The 27,412-nt window shown below is 39.2% G+C and overlaps 2 protein-coding genes across 2 annotated transcripts in view; one reads left to right on the top strand and one right to left on the bottom strand.

Moving 5' to 3' along the window:
• Positions 1-1,364: 1,364 nt before the first annotated feature.
• Positions 1,365-27,412, top strand: part of Dpp4 (dipeptidyl peptidase 4) — an 87,908-nt gene continuing 61,860 nt past the window's right edge. The window contains exons 1-3 of the mRNA XM_048345328.1: positions 1,365-1,520; positions 2,021-2,105; positions 26,963-27,058. Coding sequence (XP_048201285.1) covers positions 1,515-1,520; positions 2,021-2,105; positions 26,963-27,058 — 187 coding nt within the window. The 5' untranslated portion in view covers positions 1,365-1,514. The remainder of the gene's footprint in view (positions 1,521-2,020; positions 2,106-26,962; positions 27,059-27,412) is intronic.
• On the bottom strand, positions 9,058-9,546 carry LOC125350618 (small ubiquitin-related modifier 2-like). Its single transcript, XM_048345329.1, has one exon. It carries the CDS (start codon positions 9,467-9,469, stop codon positions 9,182-9,184), a length of 288 nt encoding a protein of 95 aa, XP_048201286.1. The 5' UTR covers positions 9,470-9,546; the 3' UTR covers positions 9,058-9,181.

The raw sequence follows: 27,412 nt of genomic DNA on the forward strand, positions 1-27,412 counted from the left end.
ACAACTTCCTAGCTGGTGGACTAGGCCCAATTAGTTCTTGTCTCTCTTTTTAGGCGTTTCCCCCTGTTATATAAACACAATACATACTTAGAGTAGTGCTTAGGAAAAGCAAGTTCCATATAAGTAATGGTGTTATTATTTTTGGCATCTTGATGAGAAGATAAAGTGCAAGATAAGTGGAAATTTCCTGTGGGCAAATACAGATATTCAGTCTCTAAGTACCATTCAAACTTTCACTTTTTTTTCTCTCTCTTTGCCCTCTAGACATCCTTTTTTTTTAAAAAAAAAAAAAGAAATATTTATTGTCAAAGTGATGTACAGAGAGGTTACTGTTTCATACGTAAGGCAGTAGGTACATTTCTTGTACAATTTGTTACCTCCTCCCTCATTTCCCCCCCCTCCCCCTTTCCCTCTCACCCCCCCCCCCAAGTTGTTTAGTTGGTTTACACCAAATGGTTTTGTAAGTATTGCTTTTGGAGTCATTTGTCTTTTTATCCTTTATCTCTTGATTTTGATATTCTCTTCCCCTTCCCTAGTTCTAATACCAGTATATACAGTATAGCGCCAGGACAACCACAGGAAAGGGATACAAGAGGATCATCATCAACAACAACAATAACAAAAAGCTACCGCTTCACATAGCATGTTGAGAGTAATTACAACAGTGATATAACACTCATTTCCATAACATGGAGTTCATTTCACTTAGCATCACCTTATGTGTTCATAAGGGCATAGCTATTGGGCTCTTGTGATCCTCTGCTGTGACTAGCCTAAACCTGTGCCAATTATTCCCTATGAAGGAAACTATAGAATCCATGTTTCTTTGGGTCTAACTCCCTTCACTTAGTATAATTTTTTCCAAGTCCTTTTATTTCCTTACTAATGGGGCAATGTCATTCTTTCTGATAGAGGAATAAAATTCCATTGTGTATATGCACCACATTTTCCTGATCCATTCCCTCCAGACATCCTTATAGACCTAACTCCTTGTCCTCCAAACAGCTTACCCTGGCAAGAAAGGACCCGGGTTTTCGTTTCAGCTATACCAGTGAGCTGGGCCTTCATTCCTGGGCCCAGACTACAATAGCTAAACCCAAGTTATTTTCAGCTAAGAGGGTTCCACAACCCCCATTCACCAGGTTCAGATTCGCAGGTGCCAGCTCCCCTTGCCCCAGGACTGCTTCTAATCTTTCTCTGGTTGGTCTCCAGTGCCTGCGGCACCCTGTAAGCTCCAGCTGCTGCCCAGCCCTGCACACCACCGGCCTCGCGGGCGCCCCCCGTGGGGATGGCAATGTCCCCGCGCCCCTGTGCGCATTCGTTCGCGGCGCCTTTATACTGAGCAGGCTGGAGGCTCACTAATGTTTAACTCGCGGCCGAAACTTGGCGAGCCGAAACTTGGGTGACTCCGCGGCGCCGAGCGGCGGAGCAGGACGTCGGTGTCCACGGCTCCCAGCGACTTCTGCCTGCGCTGGGATCCGACTCCTAAAGCTCAGTTGTGAGCAGCGGCGACAATGAAGGTGAGTGCAGAGCGAGCCCCGTGCATCCCCAGACCCAGGGTTCCGCGGTGGGGAGTCTCTTGGCCAAATGCTTCCCAGAGTGCCCATATTTTCGCAGCCAGAGATCAGGAACTAGCTGTTGGCGGAAGCCCCCGGGGGCTAGACCAACAGGTGGAGGGACATCCCCTGGCACTGGCTCCACTTTCACACTTGTGGGGTTCTTGTTGGGACCCGGCACCGAGCCCTAAAGTCTCCTCTCCAAGAAGCACCCCTGAGACGCAGGTGGGACCTCTCGCTGGGCTTCGGAAGACCTGAAGTAGAGAAGCTAACTCTTTTAATGAAGGGCGCAGAGGGCACACGTTCTAGGGCGCTTGCCTTAGCGAACTTCAAACCCTGCCAGCCCACCCACTCTCTTTTACAGCTCCCCTATCCACCGGCAAATCCCGCTCCCTGTACCTCTGACTCACCCCCGGCGGGCCAAGTGCTCCCCACTAATTGCACATGGTCTGATCTGCTTGCAGACACCATGGAAAGTTCTCCTTGGCGTGCTGGGGGCTGCGGCGCTGGTCACCATCATCACCGTGCCTGTGGTGCTGCTGAACAAAGGTAGTGAGTTTGACACATTTGCAAAACATAAGGTAGCTTGAGATGGGGGTCAAGGGGGTTAAGGGAACTGGAATTTTGCCGGGAGCCAGAATACAGATTTGAGAAGTTCTTTCTAGGCTTCAGATTTAAGCTGTGAGTTTTGAAACTGTTGTCTTCCTGTATAACAGATACCTACTTCCTGAAAGTAGGAGAAAGTTTACTTTCATCTTATCAAATTTAATTGAAAAAAATCAACTTTATTTTTTTTCAAAAAGAGTTTATTAGCCTTCAAAGCCAAGAAAGCAATGCTGACAGATCTAAAACAGCAAAAAGAATGTCTTAAGGGGAGAGGAAAAATAAGAAATTAAGGCGGCCAAATACAATTTTGAGAAAATACAACACTTGGGCAAACCATTTTTTGTTTGTTTTTATTTTTGTTTTCCTTCAGGCGTGATGAGAACTCATCAGTTGGAGGATCAGGTACAGGGAACTAACTATTGGATCAATTTAGTAGTACTTGAGCTAAACTAGAAAGCTGGTGTGTGTGACAGTATTCTGAGAGATCTGGATTCTTAATGTTTTAGTGGATTGGCTCATTTAAAATTACCTGCATACATTTTTAGCTTACCTGAAATGTTCCAATTTACCTTGAAATGTTTTAACATAAACACTCAGATAATGTAATACATACTACTGGATAAAAATTAGGATACATAGTTTGGCTCTCTTTTGGCCCTTTCATTCAAGCATTTTTGGTTCACTATTACATACACACTAAATTAGTCAGCCAACTGAACCATTCTGTCTGGATGGGTTAGTCGACCAGCACTCAGTGCTGGCATCCTCAAGGGATCTTACCCAGATTTGAAGACAACAATTTAGATTAGGTTTTCCCTGCAATTTCATGATGGGGCAAAGGTGCCAAAGTTTAAATAACTGAACAGGATGATGTACTGCTAGTGGCATTCAGTTAAAGATAACAGTGGTTACTACCACTTAGACCACTAAATGACAGATGTCAACCCATTTCTACCAGACTCTTCCTTATAAGCTGTTAAATTGTAACTATTTGGGCTGTGAATGTGGCCTAGCAGTAGATACTTCCCTAGCATGAGTGAAGCCCTGAGTTCGGTTCCTCAGCACCACATAAACAGAAAAGGCAGAAGTGGTGTTGTAGCGCAAGTGGTAGAGTGCTAGCCTTGAGCAAAAAGAAGCCAGGGACAGTACTCAGACCCTGAGTTTAAGCCCAAGGTCTGGCAAAAGAAAAAAAATGTAACTCTTCATAAAATGATACTTTTGTAAATTTAAACAACACACAAAACCTTGTGATTTAAGTAATCAATATATATTTACCAGACATATATTATATTCTGGGTACTGTGCTAGCTGCTGCAAATACAAAGATCAAATCTTGTAAATAGAAAGGTCTCTACCCTCAAAATATTCGTAGTCTTCTGGGGAATATGCAAACAAACATGATTCAATACAAATGTATGTATACAACATATATATACACACAAACAAACACACCAAAGGAATCTTTTCTTTTCAAATTTTTATTATCAAACTGATGTACAGAGAGGTTACAGTTTGATACATTAGGCATTGGATACATTTCTTGTACTGTTTGTTACCTTGTCCATCATACCCCCCTCCCCCCTCCCCCTTACCCTTTCCCCCCCTGAGGTGTTCAGTTCACTTACACCAAACAGTTTTACAAGTATTGCTATTGTAGTTGTTTGTCTTTTTTTACCCTGTGTCTCTCAATTTTGGTATTCCCTTTCAATTTCCTAGTTCCAATACCACTATACACGCTTTCCAATATACTCAGATAAGTTTACAGAGATAGTGTAGGTACAACCACAGGAAGGTGATACAAGAACATCATCAATAGTAGAAGCTACAGATACACATGGGACGTTGAAAGTAGTTACAACTGTGATATAACAATTGTCTCCATAACATGGAGTTCATTTCACTTAGCATCGTCTTAGGTGTTCATAAGGGTATAGCTATTGGGCCTTGTGATGCTCTGCTATGACTTGCCTAAACCTATACTAATTATTCCCAATAAGGGAGACCATAGAATCCAAGTTTCTTTGGGTCTGGCTCACTTCACTTAGTATAATATTTTCCAAGTCCTTCCATTTCCTTACAAATGGGACAATGTCATTCTTTCTGATAGAGGCATAAAATTCCATTGTGTATATGTACCACATTTTCCTGATCCATTCGTCTACTGAGGGGCATCTGGGTTGGTTCCAGATTTTCGCTATGAGAAATTGTGCTGCGATGAACATTGTTGTGCTGGTGGCTTTACTGTAATTTTGTTTGTGGTCTTTTGGATAGATACCCAAAAGTGGGGCTGCTGGGTCATAGGGGAGTTCTATATTTAGCCTTCTGAGTAATCTCCATACTGCTTGCCAGAGTGGCTGAACCAGTTTACATTCCCACCAACAATGAAGTAAGGTTCCCTTTTGGCCACATCGACCAAAGGAATCTTGATAGCCGAAAAAAACCCTGAGGCATTACTGGCTCTTTGGAACTTTGTGGCTGCTACTAACAATCGGGACTTCCCTTAAGGGAAACTAGAAAGAATGTGGGACTTCAGTGAGACCCTTGGGACAGGCAGTGATGGCCTAGGGCTGTGTCATGGACTTTCCATAGAACTTGCTCCAGTTAGCTTTAGAGATTTTCTCACACTAGTGAGGAATTGTCTTGACCATTCTTCTAACTGGCATCATTTCAAAAAAGTTCTTCTGAGAAGGACTTTCTGAAAGTTTCCTTGGTCTACCTACTCAGGATGCAAGATAGAAATGCTTCAGCAATGGGCTCTGGGCATTAGTAGACACTCTATTGGAAAATTCAAGGAAGATGCCTCATAAGAGGGTTCCTAGGCAGGGAAGCTGGAAGAGTTAGGAAGCAGGCATGCCTTTTATGATACACACTGAATCTTCTATTGTGAAAATCTAAAGGATTCTCTGGGGCCAGAGAGGAAGATGAGAAGCAGGAGCAGAGTATAACCTGTAGATGTTGTAGAGCTACTGGATAATACTGAGTGTGGATGACAGCCTGTTGGGGGTGAAATGGGAAGGTAGATTGCAATAGAATAAGACCAGAAGAGGAAGCAAATGGTTCATGACACTTATAGTGCAGATCACAATTTGTAGGCCATAATCCAGTCAGAAATCTGAACAATTAAACTTTAGTAACTCGTCCAAGGTAAAGAGGTAAAGAAAAGTGGTTGGCCAAGGAAGCCACTCAGCAATTAGAGAGGGAAATGTGGTTTCATGGTGGCTTATTTGCATTTAGTATTTCTCTTTCTGGTATTTCTGAATTTTCATGCTTGTTTGTTTAGATGGAAATGAACAGTCATTGTGTTTGAACTCCTGCCTTATTGTAAGAGACCACACAGTGATGAAAGATCAGGAATGCAGTGTTTTCACTAAACCAGCTACATCATTCCTGCATTCCTGGGCTGTGCTACCTTAAGGAATTCTTACAGTAAAAGCATAGTCTTCCACCAGGAAATGCCATTCATATTGTCCATCTACAGTTAACATCAAATAAGTTCAGGCAAGGAGAAAGGAAAGGAGTAGAGAGTAGGAGGGGAAATATAAAGGGAAGGAGAAAGGGAATAAAAAGAGGAAGAAGGAAGAGGAGGGAGATTTGATAGAAAAACAAAGACCTAGAGGGTGAAAATAAAAAGCAAAGGAGCTGAAATGAACTATGTAGCTCAAGGAAGGAACAAACCCAAGCTCTTTCCCTGAGAGGATACTTTAAGAGAAAGTTAAGTGTTTCCATATGTAAGTGATGACTAGAGCAAAGCTAGATACACCAGAACTTGAAGGGTGAGAGGAAGGGTGTGGTTTAATGTTATCTTTCTTTTTTAAATAAAAACTCCTCGAGGTCAAACGTTAGAATAAGAATTCTTAGCATTTATCTGTGCACACTTAAAATGGATCCTTTCTTTAAATGTAACAATGGCTTGTGTTTTGTTTTAATTTCTTTTAACTTATCATAGAAAGATATTGCACATTGAAACATCTTTTCAGTCTTTTCCTTAACTACTTGGGCAGTTATCTTCAGAGATGGCTCAGTAATAATCCCCTCTTGGTATTTATGCCCCCCCCCCCATGCTGTGTGCCTCATTGCATCAAAGTTGTTTTACCACCAACATCAGAGTGGCCATGTTTGAGGCTCAGCTTCATAGGGTTGGGGGGAAAAGAGGCTTCTGTTAGCTGCCCTGTGAGTAGGATTCTCAGAAGCCAACCAAGCTTTCAAAAGATATCTTGATGGCAACCTTATGAGACATACTGAACCAATACATACTTGTAACCCCCTAAATGGTCTATGCTTGAGACTCTTCAAATACAAACCTTGAATGTAATGTGTTGCAAGCAAAGCCATACCCAAATATCTGATCCACAGATCAGGGATTTTTGTTGTTGTTGTTGTTGTTGTTATTGTTATTCTGTTCTACGCTGAGCTTTGAAATATTTATTGTCAGATAAGTTTATTATTGAATTTTATTATAGGATAGAAGCATCTTTCTTATTCTTTTGTTCTTTTCTCTGCTTTCGCAGTAAATTTCCTCAATACTTCCTTTCAGTGCATAGGAAATTTGACTGCTCACCCACCCATCAGTAATAAAAGAAAAATGAGCAGTGAGAACTGCTCACCCAAAAGTGAGGAGACAAGAATAACCCAAGACAGAAAAGATAACATCTCTGAGGTTTGCCTGAGAAAGTCCAGGATCGATTCCCAGTTGAAAAGCATTGAAATAAGGCTGAATGAAAGCTTTGTATATATCAGAAGACACTTTCTAAATAGGTGCTCTGTAAAAGCTGGAGTTGATTCCAGCTAGCTCATTTAACTATTGTCAGCCTGACAGTATTTCTATCATCTCTGATTGGCCTTTTTCAGGCCAGCAATTTTGGCTTTTGATTCCCTAGCTGCAGCATGTGACTCACCTTTCTCTCTATTAGAAATCTTTGCCTGTCTTCTTGAAAAATATATGAGAGAAAGGAGAGCCAGAAAGAGAGACAAAGTCAGACACACACACACACACACACACACACACACACACACACACACACACACACACGCAAGACACAGAGACAGAGTAAGAAAGAGCAGCTTGTTTGCCCAGTCATGGTTAGAGAAAGGTAATATAACATGAAAGGACTGACTGGAACTTGCTCAATGTACTCTTAACTTTATGACCTGAAGTGCTAAGGCCCTGGGAGAAGGTGGCTATAAATATCTTTTAGGAGCTGCTTGTTTGTGGGGAATAAGACATGTGAGGATGTAACAACACACATTCAATGCCTATTCACTATGTGGCATGGATTGGGCCAAGAGCTTTTAGTGTATTTTTTATTTAATCCTTAAAATAGCTTTGTAAGAGAGGTACTATTACCAACTCCATTTGCACAGAAGATAAATGAAAACTTTATGAGGGAATTTAGTTATCAATCACTGAATAACAACTTAACTCCAAAGCATAGAACACAACAACAATAACAACAACAACAACAACAACAACAAAAATCCCTGATCTGTGGATCAGATATTTGGGTATGGCTTAGCTTGCAACACATTACATTCAAGGTTTGTATTTGAAGAACCTCAAGCATAGACCATTTAGGGAGTTGCAAGTATGTATTGGTTCAGTATGTCTCATAAGGTTGCCATCAAGATATCTTTTGACAGCTTGGTTGGCTTCTGAGAATCCTACTCACAGGGCAGCTAACAGAAGCCTCTTTTCCCCCCAACCCTATGAAGCTGAGCCTCAAGCATGGCCACTCTGATGTTGGTGGTAAAGCAACTCTGATGCAATGAGGCATACAGCATGGGGGGGGGGGATAAATACCAAGAGGGGATTATTACTGAACTATCTCTGAAGATAGCTGCCCAAATAGTTAAGGAACTTGCTCAGCTTTCAGCAGTGGTAAGAGTCAACACTTGGTACTGTTAAAGTGAACATTATTTGTTTACCCTTTGATCAAATACATAATCAATTGAGTCATATCTGTTATCATTGTTACAACTTCTCTTTTTTATATCTGTAGCATAATTTCATGACTCTTAATCCCTGTATTGTTAAGAGGAGGTGGGTCTATTCATGAGGACTCTATACCTACTAAATTTAGATAGGGCAACAGCTTCCAGGCCAGAATTCACATCACAAGCCAGAAATCACATTGCTTGTTGGTTTATTTGTAATCCTGCACATTGAACTAAGGGCCTTAGGTGCCATGCTACCTGGCTTTCCATGTTCTGGAGTAGACTGATTAAGTAATATTAGTATGATTAGTAATCCAGACTGATTTACCTGTACTGAATTACACTTACTTTGTTCCTGATGCAAGCCACATTATTTCATCTATTCTTCATATAACAACACACGTAAGAGCAACACATTACATCCAGTTTTTGTTCTTTTTTTTTTTCTTAAACAAGTTTATTTAAACAACAAGACGCATGACTTGAAGGGAAAACTATCTAGCATTCTTTTTTTTTTTTTTTAAGAGTAATTTACCCCTACTTAAAGACAGATTGCCCTACATGTAACAGCTACGTACAAAAAAGTTATAAAATTGTCCTTGGTTTTACAATGATAAATGAAAACATTAAAATTCTCCAATCAAACAAGGTATGCAAGGATTTTTGTTGTTTTTTTCTTTTTTTTTTGTTAAAACAGTGAGAGCAAAATAACTTACTGAAATATAAAGATAAAAGTTGAATGAGCATGCCACTAATGGAGAAGGGGGATATTTTCACAGAACCAGTATTTTTCCCCATCCCATCTCCATTTGATGTCAATCAAAATACACCATTGGCCATTTAGGTGTTTTGTTTTTTTTTAAAAAAAAAAAGGAAAAGAAAAAGAAAAAAGAAAAGCAATATGCTTGTGCACATACGCCAGTTACTTTATGTACAATAGAGGAATGGGGAAGGGGAAAATGAAAGAATAGAGAAAACTATAATGTAGTAGTCAGGATGTGGTGGAACCAAATTGCAGTTTTCTAATTAAGAATGTATTCTTGGTCTATAAGAACAAAGTTCTGGAGCAAAGTAGCAGGTTCCCTTTCTTAGTAGATACCTCCTGTCTGCTGCTGGAACACATCAATTGTATCTTCATCCTCCAGTTCCAACTGTGCAGGTGTGTCTGTTTCATTGATTGGCTGCCCATCAAATCGGAATCTGATCTGCCTCATCGATAAACCCTGTCGTTCACAATAGGCTTTCATTAGTTTACTAAGTGGTGTATGCCTCTTAATCTTAAACTGCACCACAGAACCATCCTGCCCCGCCACCTTCAAATTAATATGATCGTTGTTCTCAGTCTTGACTCCTTCCTTGGGCTTTTCGTCGGCCATCGCGAGTGCAGGAGTCTCCTCAGATGCCGCTTCACAAAAGAGGCCCCCGGTCCGCACCGAACGAGCACACAGGCCAGTTTTTGTTCTTGAAGAATCTGAAGTATAGACTATTTAAGGGCTTGCAAGTAAGTATGTGATCTTGGGAATCCAAGTATTTTGACTACTAGGCTTTCCTGAGTGAGCCTCTTGGTTCCCATAAATAACAGACTCAAATAAATGCTTTGATAGTAATTTTTTTAAGTTAATGTTTAGTCATTGCTTTATGGCTAGACTCTAATCCTTTCATTGTTGTAAATCAATAGCTTGTAAATATTTTCACCTTTAGTCTTCAGAGCCACATCATGATCTTCTGAAGGGGTGTGCCTGTCAATGTGAGAATAAGCTGAAACCACAAAATTAGCACTTTTGAGTTCACTGTTTTATTGGTTACTGAGTTTTGTATTTTCTCTTTTCTATTGTACTTCAAAAGTATAACTTTATAGGACGCTTTGGGTAACTTAAATGCAGACCAGGTGTTTTCTTAAACTGTACATACTAGTGTACACATGTCTTCATTATTTAAACAAGTAAACCTATGAAGAAAAAGTACATAATTTAACATTTGAGACCCAAGAAGAAGTAGTTAAAGCAGAACCAAAGTCAATGGGCATCTTGCTCCTGGCATTCCAAGAGCCCTGGTGGGCAGGATATATAAAAGGAAAAGGGAAGAGGAGGGGTAGAGTAACAAGAGGGGACTGTCATCCATCTCTTCCTTCTGTAGGGGCCCAACCTACTTAAGATAAGGACCATGAGTTTAATGGTTGAGTCTTATTTTCATTATATTTCTTTATTTTCTGTGCCATGTAGATTTTTTTTTTCAGTATGACACTTAAAACAACTTCAAGGATTTGGTCCTAGAATAGCCAAAGACAGTATTTGTCAGCTCAGCACCACTCCTTGAGTGCTTACTGTGTATCAGGTGTTGCTTCAGGTACAAAAAATTTGGTCCTGTACAGTGTTCATACAGATGTGAGGAGAATGCTTTCCTGGATCTTCAGGCTGAAGTAATTTCAGACAGTAAATAAACATTATGATGAAAACAGAGTAGAAGAGCAGAGGGACACAAAACAGAGTTCCTCTTTCATTCCAACTCTAATTTTGAGCACTGGGGGCTTTCAGCACGAGGATACCATGCTCTTACACTACAAAATATAACTCTTGACTCCTGGCTAGGGAAAAAAAAACAACAAACGAATGATTTTGGTGAAGGGGAGTTTTCAGGTGGGTAACAATGGTAACCTGGACCAGGGCAGTACTATTGGAGAAAAAAAAATTTAGTGAGATGTATTTTGAAAGTCAGATTATGCACATGAATATGAAGAAGGAAGTCAAGGAAGATTCCTTGAACATTTTGTTAGTTAAATAGTAGAGAAATTTCTCTCCTTTGGACTCTTTCCTTGTAGTAATTGCTGATCTGCAGAGGTTCCTATCTCCTTATCTGACCTACTAAATCAACCCTCCCCTTTCCAAGGTCTGGCCCTAGGGACCTTCTTTATTACATTCATGCAGCACAGATCTGTCAACTGAAGGCCATTCTCCAATTCAGCATGCATTTATTGAGCACTTTCTAACTGCTGGGCATTTTGGTTGTCCCTAGGGATGTACAAATGATAGACTCGAGCTTTCTCCTTCAACAATTTACAATATTAAAGAAACATAAACACTAACCATGATCAGAAGAGCTGAATGCCTTACTGGTAAATGATCAAAGTGCTGTGAAAGCACAAGCAAGCAAATAGCAAGTATTGTCCAGGAAAAGATAGTAAGGAACTGGTCAAGCATAAAGGATTAATGATTAATGTGCCTGGATATAACCCTTCCAATCTTCCTCAGCCATCAGACTGAGGAATGGCTCAGCTTGATGCTTCCTAGGTGTGCAATTCACATATATGTTGAATTCTCAACCATTTACAGACCTCAGATTATTCTGCCCGAGGGTTATGTCAAACAGGATGTAGTCTGCAAGTAACAGAAATTAAACTGGTAGGGATTTTGTGATTATTTTGTTTTTATTTTGTTATTGACAAAACTGTAGGTGCAGAAGTAAGGCAGATTTTGCATTTGTTAATACAGTCACCCAACAGCAGGGCAAAGGCCTGAGAAATTTCCATCTTTCAGCTCTGCCTTCCATCCTAGTACTGGTTTTTGTGTGTAGTTGCTGTAGCTCAGCACAACACTGGTTCACACAGCAATGCACTCCCCCTTAGTGGGGAAACTTTTCTAAAAATCCCATGATCTGAAGTACACTTCCCTAAGGTCTTGCTGGCTACATTTGTGACCGTTGTCATTTCTGAGTGAATCATCAGTAAGGGAAATAGGTTGTGGTGATTTGAATAACCAAATCTAGTGCAGAAGAAGAACCTCCTTAGCCCATGGGAGGAGGAGGGGAAGCTCTTAAGTCAAACTGAGAATTCTGAAAGACAGGAAGAAAGCAGGCCTATTCAGGCAGACCATACATTTTGCCATTGCCTTGGCTCTTCATTACAGTAGGAAGATTTTTAATTGTCTAGCAAAAGTGGACAGGTATCATGCTAGTGTTGATCTCTACATAATCACATGTTATTGCTAGATCTTTCTTTTCTCACTTTCCAAATTACCTATATTTATTACAAAGAAACATGTTTTGATGTCTCCTTTTTTATTTCAAGGACATTTTAACCCCAGCATTTGCTTTCTCTTGGCATTCAACATGATCAACAGCAGGGAAGAACTGAATTTGAGGTACAAATCTGAGACAGTAGAGGAGGTCAGAAACATGCGAGGAAGATTATTCTCAATTTTCTCATTAAATACACGTAAGCTGTTGTATTTTGTCCAATTTATGATGAGAAAAAGTAATCAACAATTGCAAAATAAAGTGGACAACAGCTTTACAAAGATCTGAAAAAGTAATCTCAGAAAAGTGAAACTTGACATAATTAGTGGCTATGAAAATAAAATAAACAAGCAAAATAACTTCAGAGTATCTAGAAGCTATAATTTAATTTTCATGTAGCTAACTGATGGCTCAAAATTTTCCTCCAAATTTACAGAAGGGAAATTTAATCTGGGTGGTAATGACTTCACTTCAATGCAATTGTTTGTTTTGCTGCATTGCAAAAACTATCCAGTCTGATAATCTACCTACAGCTTCCTTGCCACTCATCTGATAGACAATTCCATATATCTTCTCTCTTCAAGCCTCCATCATTCCTTCCCCATATTCATCCTCAGCCCATGACCTTGCTTCCTGTTTGAATAAGAAAACTGAAACCATACAGGGCAGGCTGGCACATGCCTCTAATCCCAACTAGGCCAGAGTATGAAATAGGAATTCTGCGAGCCAAGGCCATCCGCAGACAAAAATCATCAGCCCATCTGAAAAATAAACCGGACATGAAAGGCTCAAGTGGTAGAGCACCAGCAAGTCCTAAATCAAAACCCAAGTTATACCCTTAAAAGGAAAGAAGAAAACTGAAGGGAGAGAAAAAAAAGACACAAGAAAGAGAAAAGGGAGAAAGAAAGGAAACAGATCATTTGGCAAGAACTTCTCATAGCAGCCCATCTATGCAATCATTGTATCTGCCTCCATTCTTAAAAAATAAAGAAATGAAAGATGTTTTTCTTTCCTTTATTTATTTTACACTATACTCTTACAACTTTACACCTTACTATACTTTACAACTTCCTACACCATTATTGGAAGGTTCGCCAGAAAGGAAACCTACCACATGGTTCAGGCAGAAAGGAGTTTATAGGGGGGAGGGCAAAGTGCCAGCTCATACAAGATGGAGGCATGGGGAGGCAGAAGGAAAGAAGAGAGAAAGAGAGCAAGATAGAGTAAGAGTGAAAAGGAAAGAGAGTGGACTTGTGTTGAGCCAGATTATATAGGGAAAGGTGGGAGGTATGGCCAGGTGGATTGGATGTGACCTCAGAGAAAGGGGAGGTAACTAGTTCCAGGTGTGCCAGTTACCTAGCTAAGGCAGGAACTGGGACTTAAACATGGTGGGGGGTTATCTGTATGGAGCCCTCCTAAGGGTGGACCTTACAATTACCATATGCAATACCTTTCCTTTCTCTCTTATAAACCCACTGGAATGTTATCTCACTTCACTATTAAAACTGATCTTTTCTTGGAAATTCAGAATTCAGTTTTCATTCTGTCTTGCATGTCTGCCAACTGTTCACCTGTCTTCTTCATCTCCCGTCTGGGTCTCCACTCTCTTAGTTTCCTTCTACCTTCTAAGGACTTTCTCCCTTATGTTTCTGACTTTTTAAAAATACTGGTACTACAGTTTGAGCTCAGGACTCTAGCTTGCTCTCAGCAATCTGGGTTTCTAGCATTATGTTTCCAACTTTTAACCTTGGTCTCCACCAAGGAATCACCCTAAGGCCTCTTAGCTCTATGTACTACATGATACCATTCACTTTCATACTCTAAAATATCATGTACAACCTGTTATCTTCATGTATTACCTGTCAAATTGTATCTTCAATTCAGATTTCATTCCTAAACTCTTTCATATAGTACATACTACTGCCTGTGTGTATTTATTCTCTTTTGGGGGGGTGGTTGATGGCATATGATAACCCCACAATCTCTTTGTCTCCCTCAAAGAAATACTCCCTCACTATATATCTAGTGTAAATAAATACTGCTTCTAGTTTTGCAGTTGTTAGACCAATATCCTGTGGTTCTTCTCAGCTCTTCATTTTAATTTATCTATAACATTCGACAGGATGGCAGTTTGATCACCTCTGTCTTCAGAGGTGGTGCTTTCAGAGATGGGACAGATTGCACCCCCTCCACTGCTACCACAGTGGCCCAAGAAACCATCACTTTTCACTTGTATCTGTGCAAACAATTCCCCATTTCCTTACCTCTCCAAAGTATATTTTCCACATAGCAGCCAGTGATTGTGGGAGGCAGGATTCTTAGATAGTTCCTAAGATTTTTCTCCTTGAATTCTTCTCGCACACACTAATTTATGCTGAGATTAATGTGGTTATATATTGGCACACTTTTGTGATATGGAACAATTAAGTTAGGGGAAAAAAAGAGATTATCTGCTTGGGCCTGGCTAAATCATTCAAAGCAATTCATGTGTGCTGGTCACAGAAGAGGCAGTAAGTGATCCCAGCAGACCGCACAGGATTTGACGTGCTGTTTCTGACTTGGGAGGTGGAGGTGCCATGTGGCAGAAAATGTGGGTGGTCAGCCCTAGGCTGTTAGAGCAGCCCAGCCCATAGTCTATGAGCAAATAAAATTTAGAACAATTTCAGTAAGATACATCCAGCCAAGTCAAATCCTGCCCTTTGTTCTCACTGTCTCTGGAGTGAAGAACAGAGCTTTGACAAGCCATGAAGCCTGCAACCTGCCATTCGTATGAGGCCCTTTCCTGCTTTCCCCCTTTGTCACTCACCGCTTATGCACAACAGTGGTTTCTCCTGGGGATCTGTGTGTGGCTCACTCCTTGCCCTACTCAGACCTCAGCTCAAGTTCTGTCCTGTCCATGGGGCCTTTCAAACTATCCCATTGGGAACAGCAACACTCCCAGAAGGTCACTCCTCTTCCCTTCCCTGCTTTATATTTTTCCATCACACTTATTTAAATAACCCTACATGTGCCACTACTTAATTTTGTTCACTTATGTCCCATCAGAAGGCAAGCTTTGTGAGGACAAAAGCTTTTTTTTTGTTTTAATGTATTGATCATGCTTGCATCTCTAGCACCTAGAACACTGAATATTACAGTGGTTACTAAAGAATATTGGGCAAATTAAAGAAATTATCTTAATTGTTCATGCAAGAAAATATTTTGATGAACACTTTTATATGTTTTAGTATTTCTGATTTAAATACTGAAAACACAGGGAACCATTAGTGCAGGATCTTATGTACCTAGTATGTGTAAAGTGCAATACTAGTTATTGTTTGACAAAAACATAATACAGTCATTTTCTTGTATTATATTTTAGTTAAAAAAGCCTTCAAGTTAGGTATTTAATTGGCAAGGTATGTAGCAGAAAAAATTGCAGAAAAGAAGATGAGAGGGAAGAAGTAGATATTGACTAAGTAATAAGGGATAGATCAAGAATTATGAGGACAGATGGCAAGAAAGTGAAGGCTATGTGTATGGGTTGTATATCTGAGAAGTTTCTTGGCAGCAAGAGAAATGACATGTATCAAGGAGGCAGGAAGGTCAGGGTGAGTCCAATTTTTGAGATAGGTACGTCCTCTGAATGCTTATGGAAGAAGACGAAGGCAAAAGTAAACACTAAAAAGAAATGGAAGATTCTTGAAAGGAAAAAGATAGGAGGACAAGCAAGTGCCTCAGGAATCAAGAAGCTAAATGTGCAAGGCAAAGAATAGGGAAAAGACACCCTGTTGCCCTTCAAGCAAAAAGGAAAAACATTGACCACAGAGACAATGAGGATGGTAGAAAATAAGCCCCTTATGGATGGCTTTTGTTGTAAGAAAAAATTACTGATTCTTTTGTTGGATAAATTTATACTCTTTTCAAAATGCAAACTTCTGGGCCTGCATTGTTTAGCATTCTCTAAAAGTGTTAAAATCCAGAAAAACATGAATAAAAAAGGAAGAAAAGAAATCTGTCTTGAAGATCACCTCACTATTTTTTGAAGAGCTTGGGGAACAGATGATGAAAATTATTGGATCTACCATGGAAGAGATTTTTGGATAAAGCAAATTCCTTCCCAGTAAGCCACAGAGTTGCCATCCTGATACAGTGTGGAAGAATTATCCCAGTTTTTAAGAAAACTGGGAGCCTATTGACTTTGGCTAAATTAAGTTCCAGCAGTCTGCCTATTTTCATTAGGTGCAGCTACTCAATTCACACTTCCATAAATCCTATTTGTCTCCACTAATTCACAAAAATGGCCAGCACAGCATTCATCATGTGCAATTATTCTTCTGAATACTAAGGGGTTTGGAAGCATGGTTATAACACAGACCTCTGAGCCTTGTTGCATATTTTGGTGTAACTAACCACAAGACTTTGGCATGTCTGGTCTGTATCTCAGTCTCCTTGTATCCAAAATGGGATGAGAATAAGAATAAATTGATTAGTAAAATCATCTAAGACTCACTCAATATATTAACAAAACTATATAAAATGTACACATTCTTTTTTATATTTTTCATTAATTTTGCTCCTAGTGCTAGGAGCAATTGGTGTAATATTACTTACCTCTCACTCCAGAAAGATTTATCTGACACATACTGGGAGAGGTACAATTTTGTACTCAGTTCGTTGGACTTCATTTCAACAACAGGTATTGTAGACTATGCCATCAACTCAGGTATAAGGGAGGCACAGGTAGAAGATTTGCAGGATCATGACCCATTGTTGCCCAAGGTAAAAACAAACAAACAAAAAAACCCATGAGATCCAACCTGAGCAACTACTAAAGCAAAAAGGATTGGAAATGTAGCCCAAGTAACTCAAGCAATCAAATAGTCCTAAACTCAAATCCCATGACTTGCTAAGTCAAAGAGGAAACTTTTTATCCAATGATATGACAAGCATTTGTCACAAAGAGTAACCTTGTTGATTATGCTTACAAATCTTTCTGGAATGTTCTTTGAAGCTTTACAGCTTCCTTAAATTTCAATGCTTTCTCATTGGTTTTCTTTTGAACACTAGCTGATAATTCTTTGCTTGCACATAACACCATCCACTCATGTCTCCACAGCTATTTTAAGTCTTATGCTAAAATGAAAACTAGTTTGTGTATGTGGTTCATTTATCCATACAGTGAAGAAGTTTCCATTTTGTAACTGTCACTATTTCTGATTCTACTGGTTCATTGATAGTCAACCAAGTGGGGTGTAAACATCCGTGAATATTAGTTTTGAGCAGTTATTGTTATGTCTTTATTATTCCCAGGAGAGTCCTATCAAAGGGAGAGAGAGTGACGATAGTCAGGGGAAAAAAAAAAAAACCACCACAGCTTTCATTTCCAAGAAGAATAAAGCAGAGTTTCCGCCTTCTGTAGTGCTGGCTTCCTGTGTGTGGAGCCTCCTGAGCTGTCTCAGCTGTTAATCAGGCTCCACCCAGTTAGTCGCTGCAGCTTTATGAGTGGCTGCAGAAAGTTTCTTCTTGACCTGAATAAGGAGAGTCACAAACGTCTGCCCAACTTCACTTTGCTGCTCCATGGGTTCGTGTTTTTATTGTTACAAGTATTTCAGAGTTTCAGTATTAATATCAGTATTCCAAACCAATCTTGAAAACAGATTTTTTTAAATTCTGGTCCTTATAATTTTGAGGAATGCATAAGTTGGGTCATCCAACTCCAGCCAAGATTGCCTCCTGTTTTTGTAAATAAAGTTTTATGAAAACATGATGCTGCTCGTTCATTTGCAGGTTGAATTGATGAGTTTCAAGCTACAAGGGCTATACTGTGACTGAGACCAGAGACCATGTGCCTCACCAAGCCCCAAACATTCACCACACAGCTACTTATGAAAATGTGTACCAGCCTCAGATTTGTATGTTGTATTCTTACAACTGATAGAGATTGTGTTTATTGTTAAAGAAGATCTTACATTATTTAAAATAAAATTAAGTATTACAGCAGAGGAATTTAATATAAAAATTGATTGCAGATAGCCAAGCAAAAAGGATAACTCAGAATCAGTATCTGCGACAGGAAGCTATGTCTTGAAGTTGGAAATAAAGTGAAACCCCACAATCTGGGATCAAAACTCTGGGGTGTGAAATGCACCCAACAGCTTCTGGTTTTGCTGAGAAGCAAGGTGAAACAGGATAAATGGATATTCCAAAAGAAACTGGAAGCTTGGCAGGTGCTATGATGGGCACATGATGGCAGGATCAGCAAGGAAAAGGAAGAAGGTCCTTTTTCCTCTCTTACTGGTGTCTGATCACTCTGTTTTACCTACTGGCAGAAGCTAACAGGAATCCTGTAGATGCAAGGTCTTGGGAACACAACCATAAATCTCTTCTTAGTACTGGTGAGCAAAGAAGGGAATGTTTGGAGCTGAACGAAAATACATAAGAGACTGGCACAGCCTTAGAGAAGTGGGCTAACCCCAATGGAGACCATTGGCAGACTGTAACTCAAGACTCCTATCTATGCTCTATCTAGAGCCATCTGACCAAGCCCACTGCTCTTCCTCCACCCAACCACTTCAAACTCTCAAACACCAACTTGAAACTCTTGGTTCTCATTTGTAGATTGTCTTCCTTTTATCCTTTCACTAACAACTCCTTATTGAGTACCTACTATGCACCAGGTACAATCCCAGGTGATAGTAATACAATAATAGATAAAAATGAAGCAAAATAAAACCAGTGACCTCACTGGAGCTTTCATCTAACAAAAGGAAACAGATAGTAGGCAAGATGATGTATAAATTATATGATATGTTAGATTGTATTACTGCTATGGGGGAAAAAAGCCAGAGCCAGAGCAGACAGAGAAGTGTTTACTGTGAGAGACCAAGCTACAGCACCAGACCACAGAAGGAATACAACTCTTAAATAAAACCTATATTGCAGTCTGAGGCTGGCATCAGGCAAAAATAGAAGAGCTTATCTGAAAAATAACCAAACCAAAAGGATTAAGACATGGATGAAATGGTAGCACACCTGCCTATCAAACAAGAGGCCTTGCATGCCAACACCAGTACTGACATAAGAATAATGCTAATGCTAATGCTAATGCTAATAATAATAATAATAATAATAATAAATACTTGAAGGTGACAGAGCAAGGGCTGGGCTTTTATGGAGAAGAGCATTTCAGGCAGAAGGTATAGAAAACACAATGTTACAGGCAGGAGAGAGCCTGATGTGGCTGATGATCAATTTGGAGTTGTCCATTGCCTGACTACAGAGTGAAGGATTCTGCTTTGCCAGGTTTTCAGACTGTTGTTACTCTAGACAATATATGTTGTGTCATTTGGTTGGCTGGGTATTTGGGATGCCCATAATGAAATACAATGATCACATTTCTTTGATTTTACGTTTTCTTTTTGATGATACTTAGGATCAAACCTCGTGCATGCTAAGCAAGTACTCTACCACTTAGCTACCATCCACATTCCTACAAAAGTTGTAACAGCTACTATTTCAAATCAATAGTAGATGTTTAGAGTGCACAAATCTAGCATCCTCCTGGCTCTAGTGTAATGGTAGTACATTTATTAGATTTCTTTGATGTACCTGGGACGTTTTATTAAGAAAGTAAACCTACAGCTTATGATTATTTTCTAATGCTTCTTTTGTATAGTAATTAGAGAAACATTATTCATTAACGCCCTTTAATTCCATTATGTTCAAAGTTTTTCTTCATTCTGTAACCTGCTTACTTTATATATGAATGTTTCATTCATTAGAGACATACTGAAGGAAGGAAATGAGGTTCATTAGCACTTGGTAAATGTTTGCACTTACCCTAGATGTTTTCTCAATGTAATGGTTTCATAGAAACTTAATAGAATTAGAATAAAACTTAATTGATTATTATTTTATTGAATTTAAAAACTTAATCTTGGCACCACTGCTAGATGCTCTTGTCTTTCTAGAATGTAATTGAAACAAAGAAATAATATGTACTGTAACATATATTCAGGGATGTTAAATTCCAAGTCCTGATCTTGCATAAGTATGTTGCATATGTTATCTGATTTCAGTCATTGCATATCCCTACAGGGTTCATAATGCTATTGTTTTCATTTCTACTGGAGACTTTAAAGGTTTGTCTTGGACTGTTTGTGCTACTATGAGAAAATATCATAGACTGGCTAATTAGCAAACAGGAGAAGTTTGTTGGAGATTGACAAATCCCAGTGTTCTATGTCTGCTGATGGCCTCCATGTTGTGAACTTGCTGTCAGAATTGCAGAATGACAGAAGGACCCATTGGTAATCCCAGCCCTTTTCTAAAGCACTAATCTATCCACAGTGGTTCAGCTCTCATGACTTAATCACTTCCGGAAGACTCCTCTTAATACTATCACAAATGAATTTTGAAGAGAATTCAGATCATAGCAAAGTACTGCTACCCTGTTACATTCATCTCTCCTCATATCCAACATGCATTCATTGTACCTCAATAGCTCTAAAACCTTAACATATTCTAACATCAACCCCAAAGTTTAAGTCCAGAGTCTACTCTAAATCTGATACAAGTAAAAAGATAAATTTCATCCTAAAGCAAATTTGTTTTCTGCTGCAAACCTGTAAATCAAGCAAGTTATATGCTTCCTAATTACAATGGTGAGGAATGAATAGGATAGGAATTCTTATTTCAAAATGGAGAATTAGGCAAGAAAGGCAGAATGGCACTTTCCAGAGTATGAAATCCAATACTGAAAACAATTATTACAGCTTGTGAATAATTTCAATTCACCCTTCATCCCTCAGATACACTGAACAGGATACAATTGCCCCTTTCCCATGATTTTACTTACCATAGCCTATGAAGCAGTTCTCATGGGTTAGACTCTTGTAATTATGGCTTTTGTAGGATGGCACTAAACAGTAGCAGCTCCACAGTTCCAAGGTCTCATGGGCAGGCAACCCTACACACACATACACACTGCTTCATTAAGCATTTCCCTAGTGGGCCATTCTGTGGTGGCCCAATCCCTGACTCAATTTTCAGCATCAATTCTATCACTCTCTGATCCATCCTTTGATATCTAGGTAGAGGTTGCCAAGCTTACCTGTAAAGATGGCACTATGTGGATACTACCAAGAGTTCTGCCTTGTCCCTTCCAAAATGGCCATCTGGACCATACATAGGCCTACATGGGCCACGCATAGTGCAATTGAGGATCACTGCACTGGGATGTGAGCCCAGAGACTACAGCAATGTGGACATGTAAAGTCCCACTTTGGTATAGTTTTATCTTCCAGGCCTCTGTGGGAAGGACAGCACCAACCTCACCCTCATAAATGGATTAATGTTATTATTGAAGTGCTGGGTTTGTTATAGGGGTAAGTGTGACATTTTGACCTACCCTAGGTGCTTGTCATGTGATGTCTTCTGTTATATTACTAAACATAACAAGAAGGTTCTTTCAGGATGTGGCTTATTGATCTTGAACTTCTCAACCTCTAGAAACATAAGGAAAATAGCTTTAATTGCTAATAAATAGAATAGGATGAATAGCATCTGGCTTCCTACTGTGTATGAATCTCCTTATCAAACAATTACTTGAGCACATCTTTGGTATTCTGTTGTTCTTTTGCTTTTCTCCCAGCTCTGGGGCTTGAACTCAAGGCCTGAGCACTGTCCCTGGATTTTTGCTCAAGGCTAGCACTCTACCACTTGAGCCACAGCACCACTCTGGCTCTCTCTCTCTCTCTCTCTCTCTCTCTCTCTCTCTCTCTTTATATATCTATATCTATATCTATCTATCTATCTATCTATCTATCTATCTATCTATCTATCTATCTATCTATCTATCTCTGAGGAATTGAACCCAGGGCTTCATGTATATGAGGCGAGAACTCTACCACTAGACCATATTCCCAGCCCATATCTTTGATATTCTATCCAATTATTCTTTAGTCATCCTTCTAATGAAGCTCAACTGACATCTTGCCAAAATTTTCAGGTTTGCTTCCCTTTTACTGTAGGCAGATAAGAGAAGTGATGGAAAACTCTGAACTCTGCTTAGAGATTTCTTTAACCTAATATTATGATTCATGACTCATAAGTCCTGCTTTCTACAAGGCCCTCTGGCACAGACACATTTCATCCAAGTTCTTTTTCACTGATGGATGGCCTTTCTTCCTTTCAAAAACTTATCCGTATGTCTAAGTCTGCATCAGATTGGCCTTTATTCTCCATATTTCTTCCATTGTTTTGATCATGTTAGCTTACAAAATTTTCTAAGAAGACAGAAGTTCCTTCTATCTATTATACTCATGTGTGTGTGCATGCCCACACATGCACACGTGTGTATGCACATACTGGTATCGGGGTTTGAACTCAGGGCCTGAGTGCTTTCTCTTAGCTCTTTCCCTTCAAGACTGGTGCTCTAACCACTTGAACCATAGCTCCACTAATGATTTTTTGATGCTTAATTGGATGTGAGAATCTCAAGGACTTTACTGCCCAGGTTGGAATTGAACCACAATCTTCAAATCTCAGCCTCCTAGGGAGCTAGGATTATAAGTATGGTCACCAGTGCCAGTCTTTCCTTTTCTTCTGATCCCTTCACTAACATTACCCTTAATGTTTAATCCAGTCCAGCCACTACTCTTCCATAATCCCATTTCAAAACTGCTTAGCAATACTCTACTTCTCTGATAACAGTTTCTACCTCCATCTTTTTGTTATACTGTAACAAAACACCCAAGGTTTGGTTATTATAAAGAGTAGAAAAACTATTTCCAATACTTCTGTAGCCTGGTAAGTTGAAGATCAAGGTAATGGTAGTTTCAGCATCTGGTGCAGGTCTTCTCCACTGATGACAACTTCTTTATCCGCATCCTCTCATGGTGGAAGGCAGAGAGGGGGAAAATATCTAACCTACATTCTGTCAGCCTTCTTGTAATGCATTAACTTATTCATGAGGATGGAAACTTTTTCATTTAATTATATTTCCCAAAAGCCACACCTTTTAAAATCCCACAAAGGGACTTAAGTTTTAACATGAATTTTGAAGGAATCACTGTCATGAAAACTGTAGCAAGGGTTGAGTAATTTTTCCCAAGGCAATAAATAGGCCTGGGCTCAAATCTAGGCTTTCTTATTTCTAAGCCATCATTGATTCAACTCTCATAGTGTTTTTATTTTAATCAATGCAGATGGGTTGTGGCCTGCATATACTGCTGGGTAATCTAGCCACAGTATCTGAAAACCTTTCAATCAATGTCTGTGTCTGCCTTATTGATTGTTTGTCCTTTGTCCCTATGTCAAGGCTGCTATTTTGCTAGAGCAAATTGTGATGTAACACCAATTTATTTCCTTATACCCATCACCAATACAAACATCAATGTGGAATGTTAACTAATCACCATATTGAGCACAGAAACTCGAACTGGATGTCTCTTTTGCCTGTCTTTAACAATAGAATGTAATTGTGGACTGGAACAGTACATTTCATTGTAGATGTATTTCATTAATCATTTGTTTAACAGAAGTTTATCTTTTGAAGTAGAAACATTATAAACTTTAGCTTAACATAGAAAAAAATTTATGATCAATGGACAAAAAAGTACTGAAAAATACACTGTAATCAAACAGCAACAAAAGCAAGAATATCCCAAAGAATTACATTCTTTCCTTGTTTCGACCTTATTATTCTAGCATTACTTCTATTCAGAAGTGATTCTGATTTGGATACAAGGAATTATTAGGATACTTTAGCACTTTGATGAGAACTTTCTATTAGGTTTATCCATTTAACATGCTACAGTCGTACCTATTATGACTAAGAAAACTTGTGCTTTCATATTTCACCTTGGAGATGCTCTGTCCAAAAAAGAAATGTAAAATGTAGCTAACCTTTTCAAAATCCAAATTAAAGGACATCTGATTGTAAGATTTTCTGTATAAGCTGATGGGTAACATATGATTAACCACTTTTCTTGGCAAGCACAATACTTTGAACTGATAAAGTCAAACAAACGACATGTCCCGTGCCCCACCAGGAAAACCACATGAACAGCCAAGAGCCTTCATCTGTTGCTGCAGCAGTGCCCTGTCAGGGAGCAAAGAGACAAGGAAGGAGAAATATGAGCATGTCCTATATGAGTATGACAGAATAGGTTGTAACTTGGCAGCAAACTATGAACTTGCTAAAGGTCAAAACCTGGACTTGGCACTCACATCTCACAGAACTCGCTTATCTAGATGTTTCCAAACTGTCTTCCTATGTGCCCTGCTTATCAAATGGCAAGGGAAAAAAAAACAGTCAGGGAACATTTGTTGCTCCAATTTAGCCAGGCTGCTCTGGGACTAGGTAGGTAATATGTAGAAACCAGGATGCAGAGTTAGAATAAAGCATCTGAATGCTGGCTCATAAGCCTTGCAGAAATATCTTGGGCCACAGCTCACTAGCCATCCATCTTGGTCCCCAGAGGTAGATCTGTAAGGGACATTATGTATGGAAGGGAGCCTGAATGTGGTAGAGATGATATGCTTAGAAAAGCCAGAGGGTGAAGAAACAATTAACCAGCAATGCCTGAGGAGGACAGGTTAGGTAAGCCTCAGTGAGGAATGCATCAGTGAATGAAAAGATAGCCCAGTTTGTTGAATATTAGGTTATATAAAGAAAAATTTGATTCAATTTAATATTCCAGATGTATGTTGCCCTGAAAACATGTGGGAAAATATACTTATATAAGACAATGTTTGAATGCTTTAATGAGATGATGCTGTGTTTGACTATTATAGGTAGTCCATTCCCTTAAGAAAAAAATCAAGAGCCAATGACAGATGTTCTATGTTGTTATATCTATTTTATTATAAAATTTCAATGCATACATAATAATTCTTGAGAACAAAGTATCCTCAGTAGAAATAGCACTTGTTTAATGATGATTTAATACATGAATGAATGGATGAATGAACAAAATAATTGAGAGCATTTATTGGACACACACAGGTATGTAGATACTATCCCTTGTATGAATTTCAAATTGATTGCACAATGCTACAGAAAATACTGTTTTTTTCTTAAAGGTTGGCAAGCCCAAGGGCTGATTTTTACCCACTTGTTATCTTTCTGCAAACAAACATGAATGACTTACTTTCAGGGTGGAAATTGAATTGAAAACAAATAGATTTATAAAAAACTTGTTCAATCTACTTAACCAACTAGCTTTAAACAATATCAATAAGTAGCAAAGGCAAATGAAACAATTCTATCTATTGAATTACAAGGTTTTATAGGCAAATGTAAGACTGTAATCAGATACAAAGGTACAGCGGAACAAGACTTTATGAACATTTATTTTGAAAGTTTGGGGGTTTTTTTGGTAAGAAAATTGTCTCCTCACAGATTGTGAAAAGTTAATGAGTTGGGATTATGGCTGTGGTAGAGCACCTGCCTTACAAGCCCTAGGTTTAAGCCTCAGTAATACACCACACACAAAAAATAATTGGAAGAATGTGCTAGAAATCTAAAGTTAAAGGAATCCTGGAGGAGTTAATCTGGGGGGTGGATATTTACATGTATGTATAAAGCAGAGAATTTGAGGAGGGATGTTAAGCTCTTTGTTATTAATGGACTGACACTGGTTTGATTATCATGCTTATTAGATAAAATTGTAAATCAAGCAACAAAACTTTTTAGTACCACATCATCAAACTATGATACTGTTTTTCAAAAATTGTTGTTATTGTTAGTTTTTATGTAGATCTTCTGAGGGAAGGAGTGCCAGGATGAAGTGGCATTTGTAGAAACATTATCCCAGTGGTGGTACCAAGGCTAGGATACCTAGAAGATAGATTGTTCAGCAAGAAACAGCAAGGCCAATTACAAAGAAGTATTGGGGAAAAATAAAGAGAGAGAGAGAGAGAGAGAGAGAGAGAGAGAGAGAGAGAGAGAGAGAGAGAGAGAAATGACTTCAGACTGAATGTGTCCCTAGTAAGCAGAATGCAGAACTGTACAGGTTCTACCCACTGAAATAGAACTAGTGATGAAGCAAAGACCCCCACCCCCTGCCAAAGTGTGGATCAGAAAGTCTGAAATGCCTCTGAGGAACAACAGGGCATGGAATGGAAAAACAACCCTCAAGGTCTCAAACATGGGTGATCCAGCCCTGAGCAGACCATGGTCATAACTGAACACAAGTAGTGACTGATATGAAATATGCTTAGTCAAATGGAAACATCCTGTAAGCACAAACTACCTACTATATTTCAGAATTAGTATGGAAAACAGATTGTGGAAGATCTCAATAATAACATCTAAATATCAATTTTATGTTGTAGTGGTCAGATTGTGTGTATATATAGGACTATATGAAATATGCTATTATAATTACTTTTGCTTTTGTCCCCAAACATGATAACAAAAGCAAATGCATTTACATTGCACTTCTTTTTTTTTTTGGCCAGTCCTGGGCCTTGGACTCAGGGCCTGAGCACTGTCCCTGGCTTCTTCCCGCTCAAGGCTAGCACTCTGCCACTTGAGCCACAGCGCCGCTTCTGGCCGTTTTCTGTATATGTGGTGCTGGGGAATCGAACCTAGGGCCTCGTGTATCCGAGGCAGGCACTCTTGCCGCTAGGCTATATCCCCAGCCCCTACATTGCACTTCTATTGACCTTGCCCACCTTACTGTTCACAGAGAATCTCATGAAGCATATTCAGTGTATTCCCTCATACATCAGGCTTCATAGATAAATGCAGTTTCAATATCTCTATCTGGTCTGAGATTTTTCAAAATGTAGCTTGCATTTTATGAGCATTTTCTGAACATTGCATCTTTCTGAACATTTGCCTCTTTTGTTAATTTTTCAACCTGCAGATGATGCTGCAGCTGATAGCCGCAGAACTTACTCTCTGTCTGATTACTTGAAAAATACTTTACGAGTGAGGTCCTATTCTTTGTGGTGGATTTCAGGTAAGCTTTTTTTTTTTTTCAGGGTTGGGAGATGCAGATTATTTACTTTTGTGCCAGTACTGTGGCTTGAACTTAGGGAGAGAGTTGTCCGTGGTAGTTTACTACTTGAGCCACAGCTCCACTTCCAGGTTTTTTGTGTGTGTGATTAATTACAGATTAGAGTCTCAGACTTTCCTACTCTGACTGGTTTTAAATCATGATCCTCAGATCTTAGCCTCCTGAATAATGTAGGCCAGAGCTACTGGTACCCAGTAAGATTTTTTTTTAATATTTATATTCATTCTTGCTACATTGCTTAGAAAGGTCTTTTATGGTATTTAGAAGATATAACCCTTGCTTAAAAAAATAAGAAGA

Source organism: Perognathus longimembris, chromosome 4 (genome assembly GCF_023159225.1).
Source record: "Perognathus longimembris pacificus isolate PPM17 chromosome 4, ASM2315922v1, whole genome shotgun sequence".
In the NCBI taxonomy this organism is placed as follows: domain Eukaryota; kingdom Metazoa; phylum Chordata; class Mammalia; order Rodentia; family Heteromyidae; genus Perognathus; species Perognathus longimembris.

Bases quoted from the DNA above. Each gene is read 5' to 3' on its own strand.
- LOC125350618 (XM_048345329.1), bottom strand. From the start codon at position 9,469: ATGGCCGACGAAAAGCCCAAGGAAGGAGTCAAGACTGAGAACAACGAT.